At 41.5% G+C, this 23418-nt stretch overlaps 1 protein-coding gene across 1 annotated transcript in view; it reads left to right on the plus strand.

Annotated features, from left to right (window-relative positions):
* Positions 1–13747: 13747 nt before the first annotated feature.
* Positions 13748–23418, plus strand: part of TRPM1 (transient receptor potential cation channel subfamily M member 1) — a 98164-nt gene continuing 88493 nt past the window's right edge. Inside the window, exon 1 of the mRNA XM_054388151.1 lies at positions 13748–14035. Within this exon, the coding sequence (XP_054244126.1) occupies positions 13748–14035 (288 nt within the window). The remainder of the gene's footprint in view (positions 14036–23418) is intronic.

The raw sequence follows: 23418 nt of genomic DNA on the forward strand, positions 1-23418 counted from the left end.
GCCTTGGGATGTGATGTTGAAACGAGCCAGCATAGCTGAAAGACTGGCAAGCCTCTTTGCATCCTCATCTGAGTCCTGTAATTGATGCACCTTGCTCAAAAGTGCAGTCTTACCCATTATCTTGTGCTTGTCTCTACAGGGCCTGCATTCCTTGCCCTTCAGGAAGGCAGGGAGCATGAGGCCTACATAATTGGACCTTTTCTCTCTTTTCCATATGTAGGGCAGATGTTTCAAAAACATTCCAGTAGTTTAAGTACTTACTCTCACTTTTCAAAAGCGCCATAAAATCTTGGGACTTCCACTGAGGTGTAGGTGTTTTAGCACTTTCATAAATTGACCTCTCAAGTTGTCGGTTATTTTCAGAAATGGTTTCTGTTCTAGGCTAATAGAGGGTTACAAGGAATTATTTAAATTTCCCCCTTAGAGCAAAAATGATACAGCCACAACTGGTGATCCTGATGAAAGAGCAACTTTATGTAAACGAATTTATGCACAGCATTGCTGGAGACGCCAGACTAGTGGTGCTGCATAGTAAAATATGTTTGCTGCACTTTTTCTTAAGGCATTGTTCTGTCCATATACTCAAAATACTTATATATTTTGGTCTTCAATGTGGACAGCAAAGGGTCATTTTCTATTGCCATAGGTGCAAATAAATATTCTTCTATAACGTATGAACTACCTACAAAATTTCCATAAACTATCAACTTGAGGTGAAGGATCTTCTCTTTTGGTTTTTTTGCCTTTTTTTTTTTTTTTTTCCTTCCAGCCCATGCCAGCTCTTAGCCATAGGTAATAGAAAAAGCAGGTCTGTATTTTATGGCAAGGTTACAAATCTAAAAATATGGTTCTTCTGTCAGATTTTTGGGGCCTGGAGCAAGCCGAGTAGCTACTCTGCTGACTTGCTGACTATACCTGGCAGCTGAACATGTGAGTCTCTGTATCTTCAGTACAGATACATAAAAATGTTAACCTCCCTTTTGGAAGGGAGAAGGCAGCTTGTCACCTTGGTACAGGATTTGTGCACAGACATCTTGCAGCCCCTCCTTAAAACTTGGTGACTCTATTTCTGCTCAGATTTGTGGGTAGTGCCTAGGCAGCCCTTAAGATGAGAATGCTTGCAGCTAGACATTTAACTAAAGAAAGGAAAGCATTCTTTCCAGGATTCATAGACTTCAGAGAAATAAGAAAGACAGCTAAACATAAACCCAGTTAAATAAAACAAGTTATGTCTGAGTAACTTATACCTGCAGGTCGTGATGCATTTGGATTTCCTTGCTACAGTGAAAATAAGTAATCTTTAGCAGTATCTGAAAAGTGGCATATGCAGCGAGAAAAGAAAGGAGGATGAGATGTTCTGAAGAGGGGCCAGCAGTCAGACTAGTACAGCAGCTTTATGCAATGCAGTTTGGGCCACCTGATCATCAAGAGCTGTGTTTTCATCATCTGTAGCATGCTTCACAGGAGGTAGGTTTGGTGTTTGAGTGCAACTTGCGAGGTTACTGTTCAGTGAAAGCTCTCCTGAGGGGAGAAGGTTAAAGGAACAAAATAGAAAGTGAATGAAGAAGTGAGAGTACAGCAAAAGCAAGAAAGAGGCAAGTAGGAAATGGCATGCAAAGTGAGGGATTTTGGAGATTACTACTCAAGTTTTTCAGTGTTTACACAATTAATTCTTTATCCTTCCGTCCCCCAAGTGCATAGCAGTTGCTGTCAAATACCATGCTAGTGGCAGATCTCTAATGGAGGTGTAAAATAAACAAACCTGGTTTCAAATCCTTGGTTGTAAGTTTGTAATTGAATCAGATGCCCAGATGTGTGTCACGCTGTGTCACACTGAATTAGTTCTATCAAGTATTTTCATTCTTCTCCCCCCCCATCTCTTACTTCTACTCCCAGAACAGTCTAATTTAGGAAATTGTGAAAACTTGTGTGAAATCCTCTTGTGTAACACTGCTCAGCAAGACTATAGCAACAGCATCTCAAATGAGCTCCAGATAATAAACAAATATTTATATCTAGTTTTAAGGATATATAGCCAGTGGAAAGAAATAGTAGGCTGACCTTACTAAGTGGAAGGTAGATTATATCATGCAGTGAATATTCCTTATTGCCAGTTGTCTGCTGGTGGAAAGCAACTTGAACCAGAACTAGTTCTTCCAGGGGGCGCTGACATTAGGAGGTGGATGGTACAAGCTATTACATGCACTGTGGCACAGCTAGAAAGTGAGGAATGAAAACAACCCACAGGTGCTGCAAATCCCAGCTGTAAGGATTATTATCTTCTGTAGCATATGCTATTGGAGGTGTGGGACCTGGAGCTGAGGGCTTGTTTGAGAAGCAGCTAAAAATTTTGGCCAACATCTTGGCATTTTGATAAAATGAGTGCTCAGCTGGCACTGCTTGATAGGCAGGGCAGCAAGGCCATTCATGGCCAGGGCAGTGTGCTGTTGCAGAGGCCCAGGATGGCTGCTGAGGGGCATCTGAGGGGTATTGCTGGAAAGCACACTCTGCTCCAAAAGCATCAGCAGTACCTGGAGGAAGGCCAGTGTCTGCAGAAATAGGTGAATTACTTCAGTCAGGCCTGGCTGAAGATTGTATTTGCCAAGGCCTTAAAGTATTGAAATCTCTCCTCCCTCTAAGCCTATCAAAGGGCTTTGTAATGTGTTCTTCCAGTGTTTACTACACTATGCAGTTTAGTCTAAGGCTGGCATTGCAGAACATAGCAAGCATTCTGGACTGTTTGAATGCCTTGGAAGTAAGTAGTATCCATGGCATGGGGAAGAGGTGCTTTTCAGTCTTTGCCAAGTTTCTTTGTTTCACATGGATCAGAAGGGATGGTGCTGCAGCTCATCCCCATACAAGCACCAGTTCTCGAAGAGTACTCATCTATACATCCCCACTGCTTCTCACTCAGTGAAATGAAATTGTACACCAAAGCCATTGTCTGATTTATCCACTCCTTGTTTCTAAAGCGGAGACACTGAATAGAGGCAATTCTTTCAGCTCTGGCTTCATGCCTCACAGCAAGCATATAATTCCTGCCATTAGCTTCAGTTTTACACTTGGCTGAAATTTGAACATACAGCACAGGGGCTTTTTCACAATTCCTTTTCTCCCATGGGCCAGTCTCATTATGTCAGATCATATTCCCCATTGGATTGGCATTGGTAATTTTTTGTTGTGCTAAATTTTGGAACTATGCTAGTCAGTTGCACTCAGGATGCTTAGATCTCACCTGTGCATGAGTTACACACAGTGGAAATCATTACCTGTGATTAGAAGCTAAATTGTCAGCATAGGACTACTGCTGTTATATGAGGCTTTGTAGAAGTAGAGAGGCATATGGATGCTGTATTTTTCAAACTTTACTTCCCACTCTACAACTTTGGTTCTTCTGTTCTAGCCACTACAATACAATGGTAGTTTTAGGTGAATCTGACCCCTGAAAACAGGGCAGCCTTGCTCATGGAGTTTTGCTTGGCCAGAAGGTGCTTGGGATTTAAATTGTGGGTAGTATTTGAGAGGTGATTCTTTTCCACAGTCTGCAATGTAGAGACACAAATGACAGATGAGCTGCTCAACCCATGCCATGTTTTCACTTTTTTCTTATTGCCAAAAGCTAGATCTGCTGGTGAATTTCATTCTTACCATCTCATTCCATGGCTTGAGGGAAAGAAAATCTTAACCTGTGAAGAGCTTGCATAATACTCATGTGGAAGTGAGTTCCTGGGAGGCTCTTCTGTTATATTTGCTCTTTATTTGCAGTTGAAAATTTCAAACAGAAATGTTCTGGGACACTTAAGTCCAATGTTTCTATGAATCATCACAGTAGTTCATAGATCATGCCTCAATGGCAGATTGGATAGTTTCAGGATGCCTCATACCTATGTATTTTCTCCCCAAGGAAGGTGATTTTGTCAGTATTATTCACTAAATTCAAAGCAAAAAGACAAACTAAGCCCAATTCTTGAAAAAGAATCAGGGCAAAGAGATTCTGTTGATTTCTGTCCCACTCCACTCCCTCAAGCCAACATCTCCAGCATAAAATCCTAATGGTGAAGGAAAACTAGAAGAAGACTTGGTGGTTTTCTCAGAGAAAACATTTCAAAATTCAGAGTTTTCCAATTTGATTTCAATTGGCACCCGTTTTGGGCTGTGCACTTGTATCTACCTAGCTCATAAATATTCGAATAAGCAGTTATTTCTGCTTGGCTCTGATCATATCTGTATTTTGAAACTTACTGAGTTAGATGAACTTTCTCATCCAACTGACTAAATACCAGAGTGTAAAACGGGCAGGGATCACTTGGTGACTGTAAATGCAGTCTGCACAAGAAGCTATTTAGTTAGCATAGCGGCAGCAACTGTAATGGAGAGTTGGCTAAAATCCGCTAGGATTGGATGCAGCTTCATTTATGAAGCGGTGGGGAGGAGGGGTGTGCTAGTCACCAGCAGCATAGTAATTCAGCCTCTTGCATGTATTTGTCCTAGCACTTGACACAAACAGGGGCATGAGGAGGAAGATTCTCTTTAAATAGATTTACTTCTTCCTTGCCCATAAAGTTACTCCCTTGCCTGGAGACAAGTAAACTATGCTGTCCCTAAGGTCCCCATTGGCCAAGATCATAGCTAAACTTGTAGAGCCAAACTTTTAAACACACCTAGTAGGAAGTTTTTGAGAGAGTGTGTTTTGTTTTGCCAGTAGCCAGATTTTTTGGAAGGGTGGAGTGTAATGGGGTGGAAGTGATTCCTAGACTTTTGGACTGCAAGATTTATATAGCTTTAAGAAAGTCACTTCAATATTCAGGTGACTTCTACTCTTATTTCAGTAGTCAGAGACTAGTGCTGTGGGAGGAAGACACCAGCTGCAGCAACACTTGTTTTTCTGTTCCTGTGGTTACGCTTCAGAGTTAGGCAATATTTATTTCCCAGAGGCACTGCTCAAAAGCCTTCCTTTCAGAAGTGTCACCACATGCAAGTGTTTGAGGAATTGCTGCTACAGTACCTAATGGTTGCCCCCTTTTTTTTTTTTTTTAAGTTCAGTCACTTGAGTGCTGTACCTGAAGAATTTCACTGCAAGATGTATGCAAACTCAGCTGTGTGGTTAGTCTTGTTCTATGTGTCTAAGTATGCATTATACTCCCTCAGCTGTAGTGTTCAGTTAAGGCTACAGATTTGTACATGAATAACATACACAGTAAGGCAGCTTCCAACCTTGCTTTTCCTTAAAAACGCAGGGAGAAGGGGAAGGTTCATACCCTGTTGAACAAAAGCGTATCTTGTTCTAGCACTTGCATCTAAAAGCTATCAGACTTGCTTGCGTAAAGGCAGACTTGAAGCCAATCTGTGTCTTTCAAGGGCCACCACTCTCTGCACTCTGCATAAACAGTGAAACGTTTGTGACTGCCGTGGTCTCCCACTACACTGGCTTTTCATTCACTTGATCAAGTTTGATCTCTGGATAAAGTATTGCCTCAGTAAAAAGGACACTGGTAAAATCCACAGTGACTTAAATGAGGCAAAAGCTTTCAAGTCGGTTTGGGGGAGGGGAGGTGTTTGGGGGATTTTTTTGTGGTTTTGGTGGTGGGTTTGTTTTGTTTTGTTTCGTTTTCAAAGCCCTCCATGGGCTTGTTAGAGTCTGTCTCAGGGAACTCTTCCTGTATCTTTGCCTCCTGGATTCCTCATCTATTTTTAAGTCTCGTGCTCTTTCCTGTGCCTATTTTAACTCTATTACTGTACCATGTAACCCCTGTGGGATATGGAGTTTGTGGGAAAGAAGCAACATATTACCAAAAAATGTTGGTTAATCTACATATATCTCCAAGGGTTTCTTGGCACAAGATATGAAAAAACTAATTAGGGTCACATCTAGGTATTGTGTGTTTGTTTGTCAGCAGCTATAATATGAACTGATTAAGAAATATTTCATAACGGTGTCATATTGTTTCTGTCTGATCTCTCTATCTGTGCTAATGCCTAGGTGAAGTACGTCACTGGAGTTAATGCCTGTGATTCAGGGTTTGCCCACAACTCTGAAGTGTTTTCTTTACAGGATATGTACTGGTCTGGGCCTGTTATGGGAATTCTTTTCCCTCAGTAGTATCAGTCTGAGCCATGTCCCTGTGCAGTACAAAAGTAAACACTTTTCAGGCCTTGGCTCTCTTAAATATGCTTCATGCTGCAGATGCCCCAAGGATTCCTGTGAATTTCTTAAGCTCGTCAGGTTTCCTCCTATTACACCTTGATTCTCTTTGTCCCAAAACCCAAAAAGGCTGGAGAGGTATTTAATAAGACTTCAGTGAGAATTCTGAGGTACAAGACTGGTAACTCAAAGTTGCAAGTAAAACCATCCAATTCTATTTTAAATTTAGCAACTAGATAGCTCTCTAGTGGCTTAACCTCTGCTATGCAGAATCCTAACAACGTATCTCATCTGTGGGAGCTGGGAATTAGCGTTCATGGCAAAAATGCCTTTAATAGCTCCAAAGTGACATTTTCCTTTTCTTTGGGATTAGGTTTTGGGGTGCAAGCATGAATTATGTTGATGTGTGACTTACTGTGTTGCAAACAGTGATTTCTTCCTAGCCCATATCTGTTTTGCCAGGCAGTGAGAGGCTTCTAAATTGTTCTGCCCAGGTATTTCCATAAAGAAAAATGTTCCAATTCCAGGGGGTAGTTGCTGGAGGCTTGATTTCATACATCCTCACTGCAGACTCTATCAGCAGCCTGTCATAGTATCGCTTACTTGCTACTTTAACGTAGGTCAGGAAAAAGTGGCTCAAACTCCTGCATGGGGTGAAAGCTGTGACAGTACTGTCTGAACAGTAATGAAATCACAGTTTTGATTTTAGACATTTAATTTCCATTTTAAATGACATGAATACTGGAAGACTAACAGGCTGCATTAGTCCAAAACTGCAGAAGTTAAAAGCTGTGAAACTTGCATTTGGCACCTTGTCTGTATAGTACCTCATGGACAATGTTTTCAAAATGGTGAAAACTATTTTCTTCTTAAGAAACATTTTTAAAAGCATGTAAATTTAAAGTATTATTTCTATTCATATGTTTTTTTTAGATGTATCTTGTCCGTTTTGTCACTTAAAACTAGAAAATGTGCCATTGAAACACTGAGGTCCCACTGACAATTATAGGCTGGGCAGCAACTGGCTTGAGAGCGGCCCTGAAGAAAAGGACTTGGGGGTGCTGGTGGATGAGAAGCTCAACAGGAGCCACCAATATGCAGTTGCAGCCCAAAAAGCCAATCACATCCTGGGCTGCATCAAGAAAAGCATAGCCAGCAGGTCGAGGGAGGTGATTCTCCCCCTCTACTCCACTGGTGAGACCCCACCTGGAGTACTGCATCCAGTTATAAAGCCCCTATTATAAGAAGGATCTGGATGTGGTGGAGCGTGTCCAGAGAAGGGTCGTGAGGATGATTAGAGGGCTGGAGCAACTCTCCTATGGAGACAGACTGAAAGAGTTGGGATTATTTAGTTTGGAGAAGAGAAGGCTCCGAGGAGACCTTATTGTGGCCTTTCAGTATCTGAAGGGGGCCTACAAGAAAGCTGGAGAGGGACTTTTTAGGATGTCAGGTAATGAATAGGACTAGGGGGAATGGAACAAAACTAGAAGTGGGTAGATTCAGATTGGATGTTAGGAAGAAGTTTTACACCATGAGGGTGGTGAGATGCTGGAACAGGTTGTCCAGGGAGGTGGTTGGGGCCCCATCCCTGGAGGTTTTTAAGGCCAGGCTGGATGTGGCTCTGAGCAACCTGATCTAGTGTGAGGTGTCCCTGCCCATGGTAGGGGGATTGGAATTAGATGATCCTTGAGGTCCCTTCCAACACTAACAATTCTATGATTCTATGATTATACCTGCCATATATTCTTTTCTGACTAAGGTGGTGCTAAGGTAGTAAAGCAAGTAGACTCCAAATTTCCTGCATCGCCTTGGGCAAGTCATTAACCTCAACTATTTCAAAACCTTCCATTAATTTTGAACTTTTGGGTGCCCAGTCTGAGGCTGCTAAATCAAGCAGAAAACTTTCATGGCTACCAGTTGGACCTGAGGTGGTCTGTATATTTAATGTTTAGCATTCCCAAAACTGCAAAATCTAAAGAGCATTCTGGTAAATGTTGGGGTTTAAATTCTTACCTCCACAGCCTCACCAACAACAGAATGGTAACATCATCATTTCTAAATATGCTGCCACATAACGCCATGCCATATTGAGTATTAGTCTTTTCTAGGCAGAGACACATAAAATTTGGTGTCACTGAAGTGCAAACTGCTATTTGCAGATATCAAAAAGCTGGAGAACAGAGGATCACAGAATCAACCAGGTTGGAAAAGACCTCGGAGATCATCAAGTCCAACCTAATACCTAACACCTCATGGCAACTAAACCATGGCTCCAAGTGCCACATCTAATCTTTTTCTGAACACCTCCAGGGATGGTGACTCCACCACCTCCCTGGGCAGCCCATTTCACTGGCCAATCACTCTTTCTGTGAAGAACTTTCTCCTCACCATGAGCCTAAATTTCCCCTGGCACAGCTTGAGACTGTCCTCTTGTTCTGCTACTGGTTGCCTGTGAGAAGAGACCAACCCCCACCTGGCTACAACCTCCTTTCAGGTAGTTGTAGAGAGCAATAAGGTCTCACCTGAGGCTCCTCTTCTCCAGGCTAAACAACTCCAGCTCCCTCAGCCTCTCCTCATAGGGCCCGTGCCGAAGACTTCTCAGCAGCCTCGTTGCCCTTCTCTGGACATGTTCAAATATCTCAATGTTCTTCTTAACAGAGGATGTTGTGCATATTCGTTAATACTGTGAGGCATTACCTTACAGTAATGGCAATGTCAGCCATTATTTATCAATTTGACAGGCTCCAAACATTTCACATAGCTTATTTTACTTATACGTATATACACACACACACATATACCTTGTTTTTTTCTTGCTAAACTGCCTTGACTTTTTTAGTTCACTCTTTTTCTCTCTCCTATTTTTTTTCCACCTCAATCTCCCATTCAAAGTTGTCATCCACTGCTTCTCTTACTTTGTTCATAGTCTCTTTGCTCAAAAAAATTCTTCAGAGATGCTGAATGTTTCTTGCCAGTCATAACACCCACTCTAATTCAGTGCAGTTCATCTTGAAGAATATTTGCTATGGTTTTGCCCATGTTACCTCCCTCTTGGGGTAATCAGTCTGCTTCATCTTTGAGAATATACTTGTACATTTTGCTCATAGCATAACTAGCATAACTTGTGTATTCCTTTTTATACTCGCAAATCTGTAGAAGCTGTGTGCTGAGGAAGACTCAAAGCCCACCATAAATCACGCTGTAGAGGAGCCATTTTTCTCTTTTTTTGTGACTGCTCTTATTTAACCCCTTGCTGGGTTTGTTAATACATGTTTTACTGAAATTGGCAACTTTTGGTTTTCAATGAGAGCATCTGAACTAAGATTCCTTCTTTAGCGCTTAAGCTATGGGTTTGTATCTCACTTGTTGACTTCTGAGATTTGCTTTTGGCATGTCTTGGAAAATGTCTCACAGTTAAATAGATTGTAAACTGTTACCTTAGATGCCTGTTGATGGTGTTTGTCAGATGGGACCCACCATGGACAAGGAAAGCACAGTATATTAACTTTCTCCATATGCAAATCCATGAGTTTACAAAGTGAAAATAACTCTTGTAATAAAGAATAGTCATGGATGTCTTTTGCGCATCCCAGGGATCACAAGAACAAAATGGTGTGAGACTTGGCTACATCCAGAGAGTACAATCTTGCCTTCCTCAAATATGTGAAATTCACAGACTCAGAACGTCACCAGTAATAGCAGCTATAGTTCAGCTAGAGGAAAAATGGTGAAAGATTCTGCCTTACAGAAGCATAGCGAAGGAGATCAGTGATGTAAAGCTCCCATTGTTTCTGCCGTGTTTGCATTGATGTCAGAATGAGGAGAAGGAAGAGTTCTCATTTTTGTTATGCATGTGCTCTGGCTTTTGTTTCTTCAATCCCATCATTTTCCATTGTTTAGTCATGGTCAGTATGTATATGCTTCTTGGAATAACTTGGCTCTACAACAGATGGACTGCAGGGTTGTACAGGTAATCAGGTGAATAAATAAATGCATGCTCCGTAGTTCACATGGTCTGCATATATAGTTTCCCATAGGAGTCCTCAAGGCTTCTTTAACACTCTAGCCATGAATGCCATCTGTTTAGGCCAGGGAGGAGGAGAGTGCTAGGCTTACTTAACCAAAGGGTGGTATGGGCCCAGGTGCACCCCTTGCTCTGTGCAGTCTAACTGGTGTCGTTGACAGGAGCAGCTGTTTCCAAAAGTACGTGGATTTGTCAGAATTGTCTGGCTCCTAAAGCAGTATGTGTATATGTTAGCTGGCAGATTATCCCAGACCACAGCTGAGGTCTGGGATATCTGCATATCTAGAGATGCAGACAGTACCTCTGCTTTCTTGATGCTTGACCAGAATGATGAATGCGGTGAGGTCAGGCACAACCACCTACTTCTGCATGGGACAATGAGCAAAGTATGTATAACCCCCATGAAAAGAATAAATCCTCTACACAATACAGCATAATGACTGACCCAGCTTCCTTGTGCACGTTCTTGTGATAGTCCAGGTAGCACTGTAACCCAAACAGTTCATATCACTCCCAGAGAGCTGAGAAGTCTTGCAAGTGTGTGTGATGGCAACTGATAATCAGCAGCCAGGCCCTGGTAGCGCTTCTCTTGGTACTGTCCCAGTAATCCTTTTATCTCATGATCCACAGAATTCAGCCCTTTTTTGTTTTCTTTCCATTTTAAGGATTCATTTCCTCCCTTTTCTGTTACCATTACCTGTTCATACACACATGACTGAGTTTACTAATCAAGTGTCACGTTACCTCAAAGTAGGGAGGTTAGTTTTAGTTCATCTCTGATTTTTTTTTCAGCGAAGTAACTTATTTTGGGTGGTTGACTTGCTTTGGGCTTCCTTTCTCAATAGTTTTTCTCTTCACTGTTGTGGTCACCATGAATATGTAACTCATCTGCATGTAACTTTTCCCATTGCCATCTTTAGTGCATTACTTTCAGTATGCACACTGGAGATTAAGCTTTGCTGATACATCTGAAAAGCATGTACATAATTTCAAAAATGAAATTATTGACTTAGATGTCCCTCTTGAAACATCTTTATGGAAAATAAGCATAATCTGTGGCTGGGAAGACTAACAGCATAACCTTTATGGCATATTTTTAAGTGTTTTGCACAATACTATGTTTTGATGAAGCACTGTTCATAACTTGGCAAAGACCTCTTAAAGAATGTTGGCCAGAACAAACTGCAAAACAACCATTTTGGATACTTTGAAATTAAATGTGTATGGCTCCAGACAGAACCCACTAATTCTGTTTTTGTTTGTAGAGGCCTAGCTCTTATATTTCCACCATCCTGGCTCCTTGGTGTTTCACTTTGTGTTGATGCAAAGGTACACACAAATTTAAAAACTGGAAATAGAGCATCCTAGCTCAGGTATGTATCACGTAGAAAATTGGTTCCAGGTCTGGTTGACTAGAGTTTCTGTAATGCTTCAGAAAATCGCATGCAGTAAGTAACCTTACCAAAACGTGTTGTCTGGCATGGGTTGGGGGATGAAGCTAGGGAGTAAAACATCATGTTTGCTTCTGTAACTCCAAAGTGTGCTTTAACTCTTGATGAGCAAAGAGTTTGATCTGTAGAAAGCAGAATTTCTTATGTAAAGTCCATTAGGACAGGGAAGACAGCCTCTATCAACGTAGCAGAAATTGGTTACAACATAGTAGATGCTGTGAAGGGCAGTATCTGTCACAACAACGGTTTTTAGTCCAGGTATGGTAAGAAAATGAAACAAAAAATTCATGGCATTGGTAAACCTCATGTGCCTGTGCCACAGTGCAGTATAGCTAGTCAGCAAAACCCTTAAAATCCTGTGGAGATAGCAGTGATTATAGTAGCAGTTGTAGACTTGTGTATGTGTGTATACTTACTGGAAGTGCACAGTGAGGTCAGACAAAGATACAGAAAGGCTAGCATGATTTAAATGTATGCCTCACTGCCTTTTTTTTCCTTCGTAATACATATTTCAATATGTGAAATAATCTCAAACCCATAAAAAGTAAGGATATATACCTCTGAGTGTCCAAAGAGGTGCAGATATAGAAAAAGAGCATTGATTTAGAATTGGCTCTACTCCCTTCAGCAGGGTCAAAAAAGGCATGTTAAGATTTTTGTCTGTGTGAAGCACTGTGACAGGAGAAGTACAAAAATGGAGCAAAAGGTAGCATAATTAATACAGAAATTAGAGTACAGGACCGGAGGACAGGAGGTTTTATTGCTGTTGTGATTAATTTCTCCAAAAATTAGTGATTATCTTGCTAGGTGTAAGATAGCTAAGCACTCCTGATGCAAGAGCAATATTTCCAGCTAGTGAGCACATGGAGTTAATTCTGTTCTCATTTCGGCTTCTACATAGGATTGGGCTAGAAGTATGAAGAAGGTTAGTAGTGTCCAGGCCACAAGGTGAGGACTTAACAGAAATACAAATGTTGATTCAGTCATCTAGCAAAGTTCAAGGCTGACTTAATTCAGGTTGAGGGCAAAGTCAGTAATTTTTGCTTAAGCCCCAAAGATTGAATATATCATGCCAAGTTTTGGGGGTTTGTTGAGAGTGACAGAAAGGTGAAAACCAGCGGTTAATGGAGGTTCCTGATAAGCTAAGTGTATAGCTAGAGTGTAATTCTGTAGTCCTCTGGAGATCATCTTGTCCAACCCCCCTGCTAAAGCAAGTTTGCCTAGAGCAGGTAAAACAGGGTCAAATCCAGATGGGTTTTGAATCTCTCCAAAAGAGACTCCACAGCTTCTCTGGACAGCCTGTGCCAGTACTTGGTCACCCTCAAAGTAAACAAGTATTTCCTCAAGAAAGGCTTTTTAGGTCTTTATTTGTTTGGGTTATCCCAATCTTCTAAATTATAGGAAGGATCACATGAGAAATGGGCAAGCTCTCCTCTTCAGTGACTTTCCTCCTTAAAAAATCAACACCCAGACAAGTGGAAATTTACACTGCTGCTGTACATACCTCAGTACAAGAGGTACCCTCTCAGTCAAGCCTAACTCTAGCTAAGTTTTTCCATAACTAAAGATAGAGAAGAGATCAAACCACAGGAACTTTTGCTTCTTAGATAAATTTCTTTTCATACTTCTTGCTGGAAGCAGGAGTATGCAAAACGTGTGCTTTTGATATCCATTTCCAGTAAATCCCTGTTTACTAGGCTCAGTCTCAAGAGATTGCCTAGCATGTATTTAATATTAAAGCCACTAAATCACGAGGACCCAAAAGAGGAGCAGTGAGGAAGTCCGGTAGAGCGAGACCAGGCCTTCGGGCTGGGGAGGCCGCGCAGAAGACTCAGCCTGCTGCAGAGCCGGCAGCTTTCGGCGGCGAGGCGACCTCCCCGGGCCTAAGGGGAGCGCGGTGGGCCCCACCACCGCAACGAGCGGAGCCCGCAGTCCGTGACCTCGCCCTGGCTAGGGCGCGGGAGCTGGCGGCCGGGAGCAGCAGCGGGCGAGAGGCCTGAAGCGGCGGAGGCGCCACTGTTCCTTTAAGCGGGAGCCTCCGCTGTCCTCGGGTGCCCCGCGCGCGCCTGGCCCGTCGCCGCCACTGCGCTATTAATAGCGGGGCGGGGGCGGAGCGCCCCCTGGCACGCGATGGGCTCTCCTCGCGCGGGCTGCCCGCCCGCCCGCACGCACGCCTCCGCCAGGCACCTGCGGCCTCAGCGCCACCGTCAGCGCCGCGCCCAGTTCCCGGCTGCGGGCGGGAGCGGGGAAAACCCGCAAGTCCGGCCGCAGCCTAGCGTTTGGCCTGCCTGCGCGCCGACCGTGGGGCGGGGGTTGGGCCCTTTCCCCAGACGGTCCCTGCTGCAGAGCTTCCAGGCACTTGTGCAGCTCCCGCGGGAGAGGGAAGGAGAGCGGAAATGGTGCTGTTCTGCCCTGCAGGCAAGTGGGGTTTCAGCCCCGTCCCTTCTCTCCTGAGGGGGCAGAATAGCGTTTTCCTCCCTTCCCCCATGTTTCCCCTCCCGCGGGTGTAGGAATCGTCACTGAAATCTCCACCTGCTCTAATTGCAACGGCATTTCCCGCCCCCCCCCGGTTCTGGGAAACGTGCAAGGAAAACGCCGACGTGTGTTCTCTCAGCAGTCCACCCACGCTCTGATCTGGGGAGAAAGGAACGCTTTCCTTGCACAGAGGGGTATCATTTACGACACACAAACTGTACTTTGTAAAAGCAGTGAAGAGCCTTTGTCTCGCTCTAAAGGCTGCATAACTGTGTAATGTATTTGTGTATCCCCTGTAATCAAGATAAAAAGGGGCTGTGCCGCATGAAAAATAGGAATTGTCATACTGGATTATGGCCATCTGCTTCAGTATCCTGAGTCAACCTCACCAAAAGAAGACATTGTGGAGAAAGGGAATGTGTGTCTCCTCTTTACTGCCTTCAAAAAATGCTGCAGTATTTTACTGCATATTACAAATATGTCTTCAGTAGTTATCCTGTACCTTGGAAATGTCTATGCTTTTTGTTTCAATACAATGAGAAATACTCCTTTTAGTCATAAAAAAAATTAGGTTCCTTATTTCAGTCTAAGTCCATTGGAGCGTGGTAACAATTCACTTTCCTCCAAGTTGTTTATTACATAGTGTCTAGTTTTGTTTAACAAATGATGAATCTAGTAAGCAACACCTCATCTCTGTCTTCAGTGGAGATGAAAAGAGTGTCCACATCTGATGCTTTCAGTTTTGCAGCTCTCCTGAAGTCTTCATCTGAAAAGCAGCAGATTGTTTTCACAAGGTAGAACCTCCTTCCAGGGTAACCTGGAGCACAATTGCATTCACTCTGCCACCCAACCACTTTTGGCAGTAAGTCTATCTCTTGGATCAGCAGCTGCCCAAGTGTGACATACATTGAAAATAAGGCCAGTTGCTTTAATGCCTCTACCAGGAAAGTTGTGTTAGGGTGTGAGTCACTGAATTTCAGTGACTTGAGAGTGTCTTTGAGATGTTCATTTTATAGCTTTCTTGGTTGATAGAGGATTTGCTTGCTTTTGAGGACAGATGCTGTGGTCATGCCCTTTACTACCACCTCCTTTAATATATAACACATCAGCCTGTGGCAGAGGGAGTTTACCTTGGGGGCGCCTGGGGTGAAGAGAGCAAAAGTAATCTCTTAAGTGCAGGAACGCCCTCAGCACTTTAAACCACAACATTAGAACAGGAGTCTCAAGTGTGCATTAGTAATGCTTTTGCCCTTTGCTCTTTAGAGGGGTGATTTGCTGTACAAATACTTTAGTAACCTCTTGAGACTGTGGCACCATGTTATTTTTCAGAAGTGTCCACTACTACATTCCCACTGCATTACAACATGGGCCTCTGTTACAACATGCTAAATAGTCATAGAAAAATGGTATCTCATGACAAGATTTGTTCTGATAGATATAGGTCTCTAGAACCATACACACAAAAGAATTTGTGTAGTTCTGAGAGTAGATAAGATCAACATAGTTTCAAAATTGTGAGAGCATTGGGTGCCTCGTGTTCTTAAGCAAACAGACAAAATGAGGAAGTCATTCAAGGGTAGCTTTGCCTGTATATATGTGTTTTGGAGTGTCATCTTTTCTTTGTGTGTTGTCAAAGTGAACACAGCTGAGGCAAAAAAATTGAGGACTACATATCCACAGACCTTTATTTTACTGAGTTTCAGTCACTGTACTGAGACTACTCGTATCAGTATATGGCCAGAGGGGATTTATCTGCTGAAGTTTGTTTTAAAGCATGGAGAATTTTGATCTGGAATTTGTGGTTTGTCTGTTGTAGAGCTGAAATGCAATAATATATTTCTGAGTGTAGAAGGAGTTTAACTGCTTAGTTCAGCTTCATATGATAATAAGAATACTTGAGCTGAAGGTGTGATTGTTCTGCCCAACCTTAGCTGCTTGCATAGCCGCATTCTGCCTTTGGTTTCAGCAGAACATCAGTAACTTTGTCTTTACTTAGCCTCCCTGAAAGTCATACCATTGGAGGCAAAGATGACAAATGTTCTGGTTTTCCTTGACTTTTGGTCACTATTTACAGCATTATTTTTTTGGGGGGGGAGGGGAGAAGGGGGGTGGAGGCAGAGCTTATCCTGGTTATCTGTTGGGGCCACACACTGCCCCTGAGGGGCACAGGGGAGTTGGTGAAAGGGAGATTCTGTAGTACTTTTTGCTCAGTCAGAACATTTCAGCTGATAGACAGAATGTTTGGTCTTTGTTAGACTTCACTGCTTGATCTTCATGGTGTTAAAGCCTCTTATGGAGACTGACTTGTTAGTGAGGACACCTGAGTGGATCATCACTTGGATACAGACTCTATGTCTTCTTCTTGCTGTTGTCCCAAATCCAAGTTCCTTACCTGGTGTGCAGAGACAAGTCAATACAGAGTTCAGATACTTGTTTTATTCCAGTTCTGCACAGAAAGGGGTGCAAGGTGGTAATTCCATAAAGTTAGCATACCAGTTGAGATTTGTGCCAGGTATTTATACAGTAAAATGTATTAGTCAAATCTAATGTCAGCAGCACTAATTAGCCCTTGGTTAGTTTCTTTCTTGCTTCATATTAAAGATACAGCTTCTTTTAAATTCACTACATGCTCAGAGGGTAAGCAGCTTCTCTGGCTAGGAGGTGTGGTTTTTTTACATTGTAATGATATTATAATGAGGCACCACTTTGGGGGACTTTGCTGGTTTTTCAAAACAATACTAATCTCAAAATGTTGTTCCAGAGCTAATTATTTGTTGTACCAGGGCAAGTTATCTCAGTACATTCCAATCTCAGTGTCAGCATAACCTTAAACCATCTGTCACCCCCTTCTCTTTCTTAGACTATCTTATTTTGTGGTCAGCCAAGCATGAAACAGTTAATCACCAATTCGTGTCAGCCCCAAACAACTGGTTATCACTGCCATCACACCAAAACACTGCATAGAAGTGCCCAGTGAATAGAGGAAACAGTAAGCCAAATTGTTTGGTTTCAAGAGGAACAGCAGTCTCTGGTAGTTTGAGAACTCACTCTCAGAAGCTTACATTCTTTGTGCTCTTGGACTCATTTTGTATTCTTTTATGTTGGAATGTTTTATCAATTATTATTTGGCATACTATGAAAAATACTTGAGATGTTGCATAGGTAAATCTCATACCTCCTATATATAGCACACAGTTTAAAGTCATCACTCAAATGTTTCTGTGTTGTAGTGGTCCTTACTTAAGCAAGTAACATGGAATTTGACAGTATACCCATGCGTTCATTTGTGTTGATTGAACTTGAAGTGCATATTTAACTGCAGATACTTTTCTTGATGTTTACATTTGAAGTTTACAATCTAGAAACTTTAGGACTGCAGAATTTCTTTGGAGTCATGGCTAAAAATATCTACTGAATTAAAAAGCAACAAGAAGATGATAGTTGAGAGTAAATAATAAAAGGTCATCATTTCAAAGTTGATGGTAAGATGAACTATATGTCTTTTCACTTTTAATCCTACTCTGGAGATAGCTAAAGATCTGGTTTAGACTCCATTTCAACCACAGAAAGAAGGGCTACATTTTTATAGCATATGTCAGAATTCAACCTGTTTGCATAGGCAAGAGAGAGACGGTTGCAAAATTTCTCTCTCTCTCTCTCTCTCTCTTTTTTTTTTTTTTTTAAAGGTAGTTAAACAACTTTGGAAAGGTTGCCTTCATACCGTTGGCCGATTTTGGTTTTAGTATATTTGAGCCTGTAATTAGCTATGGACAGTTTTGTGAACAAGTGTTTTTGCACCCAGGTAATCTTAACCTTGACTAGAAGGGTGCTATTTCATTTGTTGCTTCTCTATGATGCTGTAATTAAATAAAGTGGATTTTGCATTCATTTAAATATTAGTGGGAAAGTAGTAGAATGTGTAAAGTTATGAATTATGATTGCTTTAAAAAGAAACAAAACAGTGTGCTTGGCATTTATCAATGTATTATACAGTACAGCTGTAAGACATGATGGTAATAGGTATAGCTGTGAGTGTAGTTAAAGCTTCTTTTTGTGCTTGGCAAGATTTTTGTTCTTGATTTCAGTCTGTCATCTGTAACTTCTTCAGTTTGGCTACTGTAAATCAGGACTAATGTTGCTGGTTTTTTAACTGAGGTCTTATACTGTTGCAAGGGTCTGATCTAAAGTAACTGAAAAGGCTTCTGTTTTCAGTGTGTAATGAGCAAGTAGTTGTGTAATGAGAAAATGAAGACTCAAGCTTGCAAGGTTGTGACGAAAAGCATTTTGCAAGTATGAGCTTTAGTAGTTTAAGGTTCCCATGAAGTCGTTAAATAAATGGCTTTTTAAATACCAGATTAGTTCAAGAAAAATAGAAGCAGTTTTATTGAGACCCTTAAGAATAATACATAACAACTGATGGAAGTGAATATGTAGGCTACAAAATAACTGCCCACATACCCTTCAAATTACCTGTCAAATATGCCCAGTTTTTGCTTTTGAAGATACAATAATGTTTAGTTCACTTTAGCCACTTGCATGTTCAAAATTCTATCAGTAAGAAATAATTGAAAAATACATTTCAGGAAAACCAATATATACTGTTGCCTCATTTAAGAAGGAATTTATGATGAAGCACAATGATTTTACCCAGGTCTAAAATAATTTAGTATCAGTACTGGCTTTGTAATTAGGCATGTCTTGGAGAGCTGACTGTATGTTCTTTTGTGACACTTAAAGCTTATTCTCTTCCTGATTTTTTTTTTTTTTTTTTTTTTTTTTTTTTTTTTTTTTTAGGTCTGGATGGAAACACAGCCAAATGGAGCTAGGTGAATTTTGTGAATGCAAAAGGCTCGTTGATCCAGTGTTGTCTACTAATGAAGCAAGTTGCTTTTTTCCGTATGTGCTCAGGAAACACAGGCTGTCTCAGTAACTGAGGTCAGAACTATTAAATATTAACTTTCCTAATAAATGGGTAGGCCTGTTTGTGTTTGGGAACATAGGCTTGGGGACTGTTCTCTGGAAGTGACTCAGGCAATGTTCTGTTGGCACTAGGCAGTATTAAATCCCAGGAATCCTGTATTTTCCTAGGCTGACTGGAGTTTCGCCTGCAGAAGAGAATTTACTCTGATTTCTTTATTAAGAGAATAAGAGCAGACTCACTCAGAATTTTAAGAATTTTTTTCTTTCCCAACAGTACAACAGTTTAACAATAGCTGTGCAGAGGATAGATTATTATTAGCCTAGATTTCTAAATTAGGGAGACCTAATGCAACTTTATTGTCTACTGCGGATTTCCCTGGCTAATTTGGCTCACTTTAACAGCAAAGCAGTGTCTGAAACTAGACTAAATAGGGTTAATAGAATGGAAGAGAACCAATAATCGTATAAGAGAGAGACTGTATCATGAGCTCATGTATTGCTATGCAGTAGTAAGTCCATAAGATGCAAATCCGTAGGAAACTGACTTAACTAGTGTCTGTGCTCATGGAATTATTTGATTCGTTTAGGCATTATTTGGAGGCAGTCATCTGGAGCACAGTGCTTTCTCAAACATACTCAGTGCTGCAAGAACTGGGAGGCTCTTCTGCCTTGGAAAACAGATTTTCTTGTGGAATTTGAAGTGTACTTGAACTACTCTTAGAAAAGCAATGTTTTATATCTATGAGTTAAAATTTAAACCCAACTGTTGGCCTAATGGCCCTCAGTGAGTCCAACAGAAACTGCAGTTTGTGGCTGACTAATGACTCAGTCCAGTTAGTGATAAGGCACATGAGCAGGACTCTGTGTCACCAGCCCTTGCTAATTGGACAATACTTGTAGTCTCTGGAAATCTCCTTTGGCACTGTTGAATTTTGACAGTTTGTGAGGAAACGCTAGAGTTTATGTACAGCCTGGCTTTTTACTGTGATCTATCATACTCCTCCTGCATATGGATGTTATATTCTAGCATCTTTAACACTGATTTATAACATGGCGTGTGCAACTTTCAAAAGTGTGAACAGGAGGAGGTTCCTTGCTTGCTACATCACAAAGCCTCAGTATACCTTGGCTCCCACTGGAGTTTATAAAAATCCTCTTCTGGCCCCAGCACAAAGTGAATTTCATGCACAAATGCATTTCTTCAAAGCCTAGAAATTCAGATTATATTTAGTGGGATTTTCAGAGTTGCAGATCTCACTTATCTTCAGCAAAACAAATGGGATTAAGGTATCCAGTGGCAATTTTTTAAAGTCTTGTCTGCATAGTAAGGCATCTATTGAAAAAATACTTGAACAAATGCAGTTCCAGGTCTCCATTTGTACTTATCTTGGAAGTCTGCCTTTGACTTCAGTGGGAATGGACTGTAAAAAGAGTCAGTAATTGGCATTCTGACTGTATTATCACACAATGTTACTTTTCCATTTATTGAATAATTGCCTACAATAAGTGGCCTGTATAGTTTGTCTGTTTGGTATTAAGAAAAACATTGATACCATTCTGTTGTGAATTGTGGAGCAGTCATGTTGTGAAGGGATGTGTTTGTCCACTCTACAGGTCTTCCTTGTCTGTGGTGTTCAGACTGCATTTTCTGGGAAACTACCATGGGAAGAAAGATCAAATCTCCCCTCTTCTCCTCCTCTCCTACCCTCAGAAAGAATGTTCTGTTTTTTGTGAAAGGTGAGTGCTTTGGGTAACAACTGCAATCAACAGTGTGATGGATGATGAATATTGACAGGAGCATTTTGGAGCATAAGCCAAATTCTAACCCTTCAAAAGTGAGAACAGGGCTCTCTTGGACCTCACACTGTCTCACTGCTGACCACTGAAGATTTGCTAAGCTGTCTTTGGTAGCATATTTGAGAAAGTTTTGATGGAGGCAGTAGACTAAACTTCAGGATGATCTCATACAGTAGTTTCCTCCTAGTTTCAGGGTGAACCTTCAGATATATCTCGCTTCTGGGTGCAATGCCTTCTATTTCAACAAAGACACTGTGGCTGAGGAGTACAGCTTTGGGTTTCACTGTGTTTATGTACCAAGATTACTGAGAAACCAAGTAAGAATAGAGCTGTGAGCCTTTAAGCAGCATGCCATGGAAAAATAAAATATAAAGTGTGTATATGCATGAGGGGAATGTACCCAGTGTATTGCACATTCCAGCAGAGGCCTCCAGTAAAGACTGGAATTTTAATTCTCATCTGGCAACATTCCACAAAGACAATTTCCTTCCTGCTTCCCATTCCCAAGAGATTAATTTAAAATTTTTGGCCTATTATTTATTCTGCCTTGGCTAGCAAATAACTGTTGGAGTTCCAGCCCTCAGAAGAGATTAGCTGGGGTACTTTAGTTCCCAATTTGGGTTCTCAGTGATTGCTTAGTATTATCTATTTTCTTTCTTCTTGTTATTAGCAATGCAGTTTCTTCTGTATCAACACTCTACATGAGGATTAGAAACATCACCAGCTGCATTAGTACCTCTGCAGGCAATTTTAAGCTTCTTTCCACTGCACCCATGGTCGCCTGTGTCCCCCAGTGCCTGTTGATACAGTACAAGACCCTTAGAAAGGCAGGAAAGAGGAGAGGCAGTGACTCATGTAAACTTGCTAACAGCACAGTTGAGGTACAAAATCTCACCCGTCACAGCAAGAACAGAGATCTTGATCTGCCAACACCTGCTGTATACTATTTCTGTGTTTATTCCACGTTTTTAGTTTTAAATATTAATATGAAAAGTAGGCCAGTGTTTAAGGAATTTGAATGAAGGAAATGAGATCAGGAGAAGTTTGGACATGGTCACAGGATCAGGGTGTTAGGTACCAAAAGGTGCGGAAGTCTGTTTCCTCTCCGTAAGTAGGCCTGCCAGCATTCATAATATCCCATTTAAACTACAGCTGATGGCTACAATCATCAGTTAGATAATTGTCTAGCTGAAATCATAAACCAATGAGACTAATCACTTCAAATGAAGATCATTTTTCCCCTCTTGTTTTAATTTTAGTAATTTCAGTAATAGTTGCAGTAAACATTTTTTTTGCAATAGCTTCTGTTTTGCACTGTTGAAAAAAATCCATTCCCAGTATTTTCTTTTTTTCTCTCTTTTCCTAAAGAATCAGCTTACATTTTGATTGATAGTAATCTTTTTTTAAATGTCAGTGGCATAAATGTAAGAAGCAGAGCACAAGACCTGCAACCTAGCAAGTGGGAAGAAAATTTAAATTACTTTTCCGCTTTTGTGATTCTAGACATCTTCAGCAGCTAGGAAGATTTTACAGCAGGTAGACGGTATTGCATATCTGACACAGGTCAGCAACATTGTGCCCTGTGGTCCTGTCCCTGGTAGACCTCTCAAATGTGAACTGTCACTGAAATTACCTGTGAGATCAGCTTTCCTTTGGTATATCATTCTGCTGTACCATGCTGGCAGTATAAAAGGATAGGCAAATGGAAGCTGTCCCTTAGGAAGACCCTTTCCAGAGGGAAAACATTTATTTTCCTTTGACTGTTCCTTGGGTGCTTTTAGAAAAGACACTGGCACAGGGCCGTTTTATCTGTCAGACTGCACTGTAACATGGACCAGAGTGGAGGTGTTATGAACACTGTGTGCTCTGGCTGCCTTCTGCTTGGAACACCAAGAACCTGTGCAGATCACAGAAGGGTCTGTTTACAGCAGATAGAAGCCAAACTGTCCCTGCTGATGAGGAATATATTTAAAAACTCTTCTCCCCTATGGAAGCTTAGGAACAGTAGTTCACTGAGCAGTAGAACTGCTATGTGGGCTAGAGGGCTAAAAGGTAGACCTGGATTTCAAATGTAAGGTCATGGGGTTGTGCCTGTCAGGTTTGCTCACAGAGATGTTTTAGGCTTAGGAACTGCCTGAATCCTTTTCAGTCTGCATCCAGATGCAGTGAAGTACCTGCTTCCCTTCCAGTAAGTGATCCTGTACTGGCTTAGGAACATTTATGTGTTGGACACATACTCAGCATTTTTTGCTGTAATTGCCCTTCAGCACTTGCTGTCTAAATGAATGGCCCAATAGATAAAGAGGGAAGTAAGATTAAAGAGTATGAAGAGCAGGGCTATAGTCCATTCTGCATAGGGATGGAAATACATCTTTTTGGATCATGTTATCTGATGATACCTTTACACAGGCTCAACTGTAATTCAGTTAGGTGGAAGGAAAGAATATTTTTGGATGCTGGTAGCTGCCAGCAGGATTTTTTTTTTTCAGTTTATGCTCTTCAGTAAAGGCTCTGTGGAAGAGCATATGAGATTACCAATGTTTCAGGGCTTATGGTAGTGTTAGCATATTAAGAAAATTATTACTGTGGCTGAAGATGCAGCCAAGGAG

The sequence above is a fragment of the Indicator indicator genome, chromosome 16, assembly GCF_027791375.1.
Source record: "Indicator indicator isolate 239-I01 chromosome 16, UM_Iind_1.1, whole genome shotgun sequence".
NCBI classification, from domain to species: Eukaryota; Metazoa; Chordata; class Aves; order Piciformes; family Indicatoridae; genus Indicator; species Indicator indicator.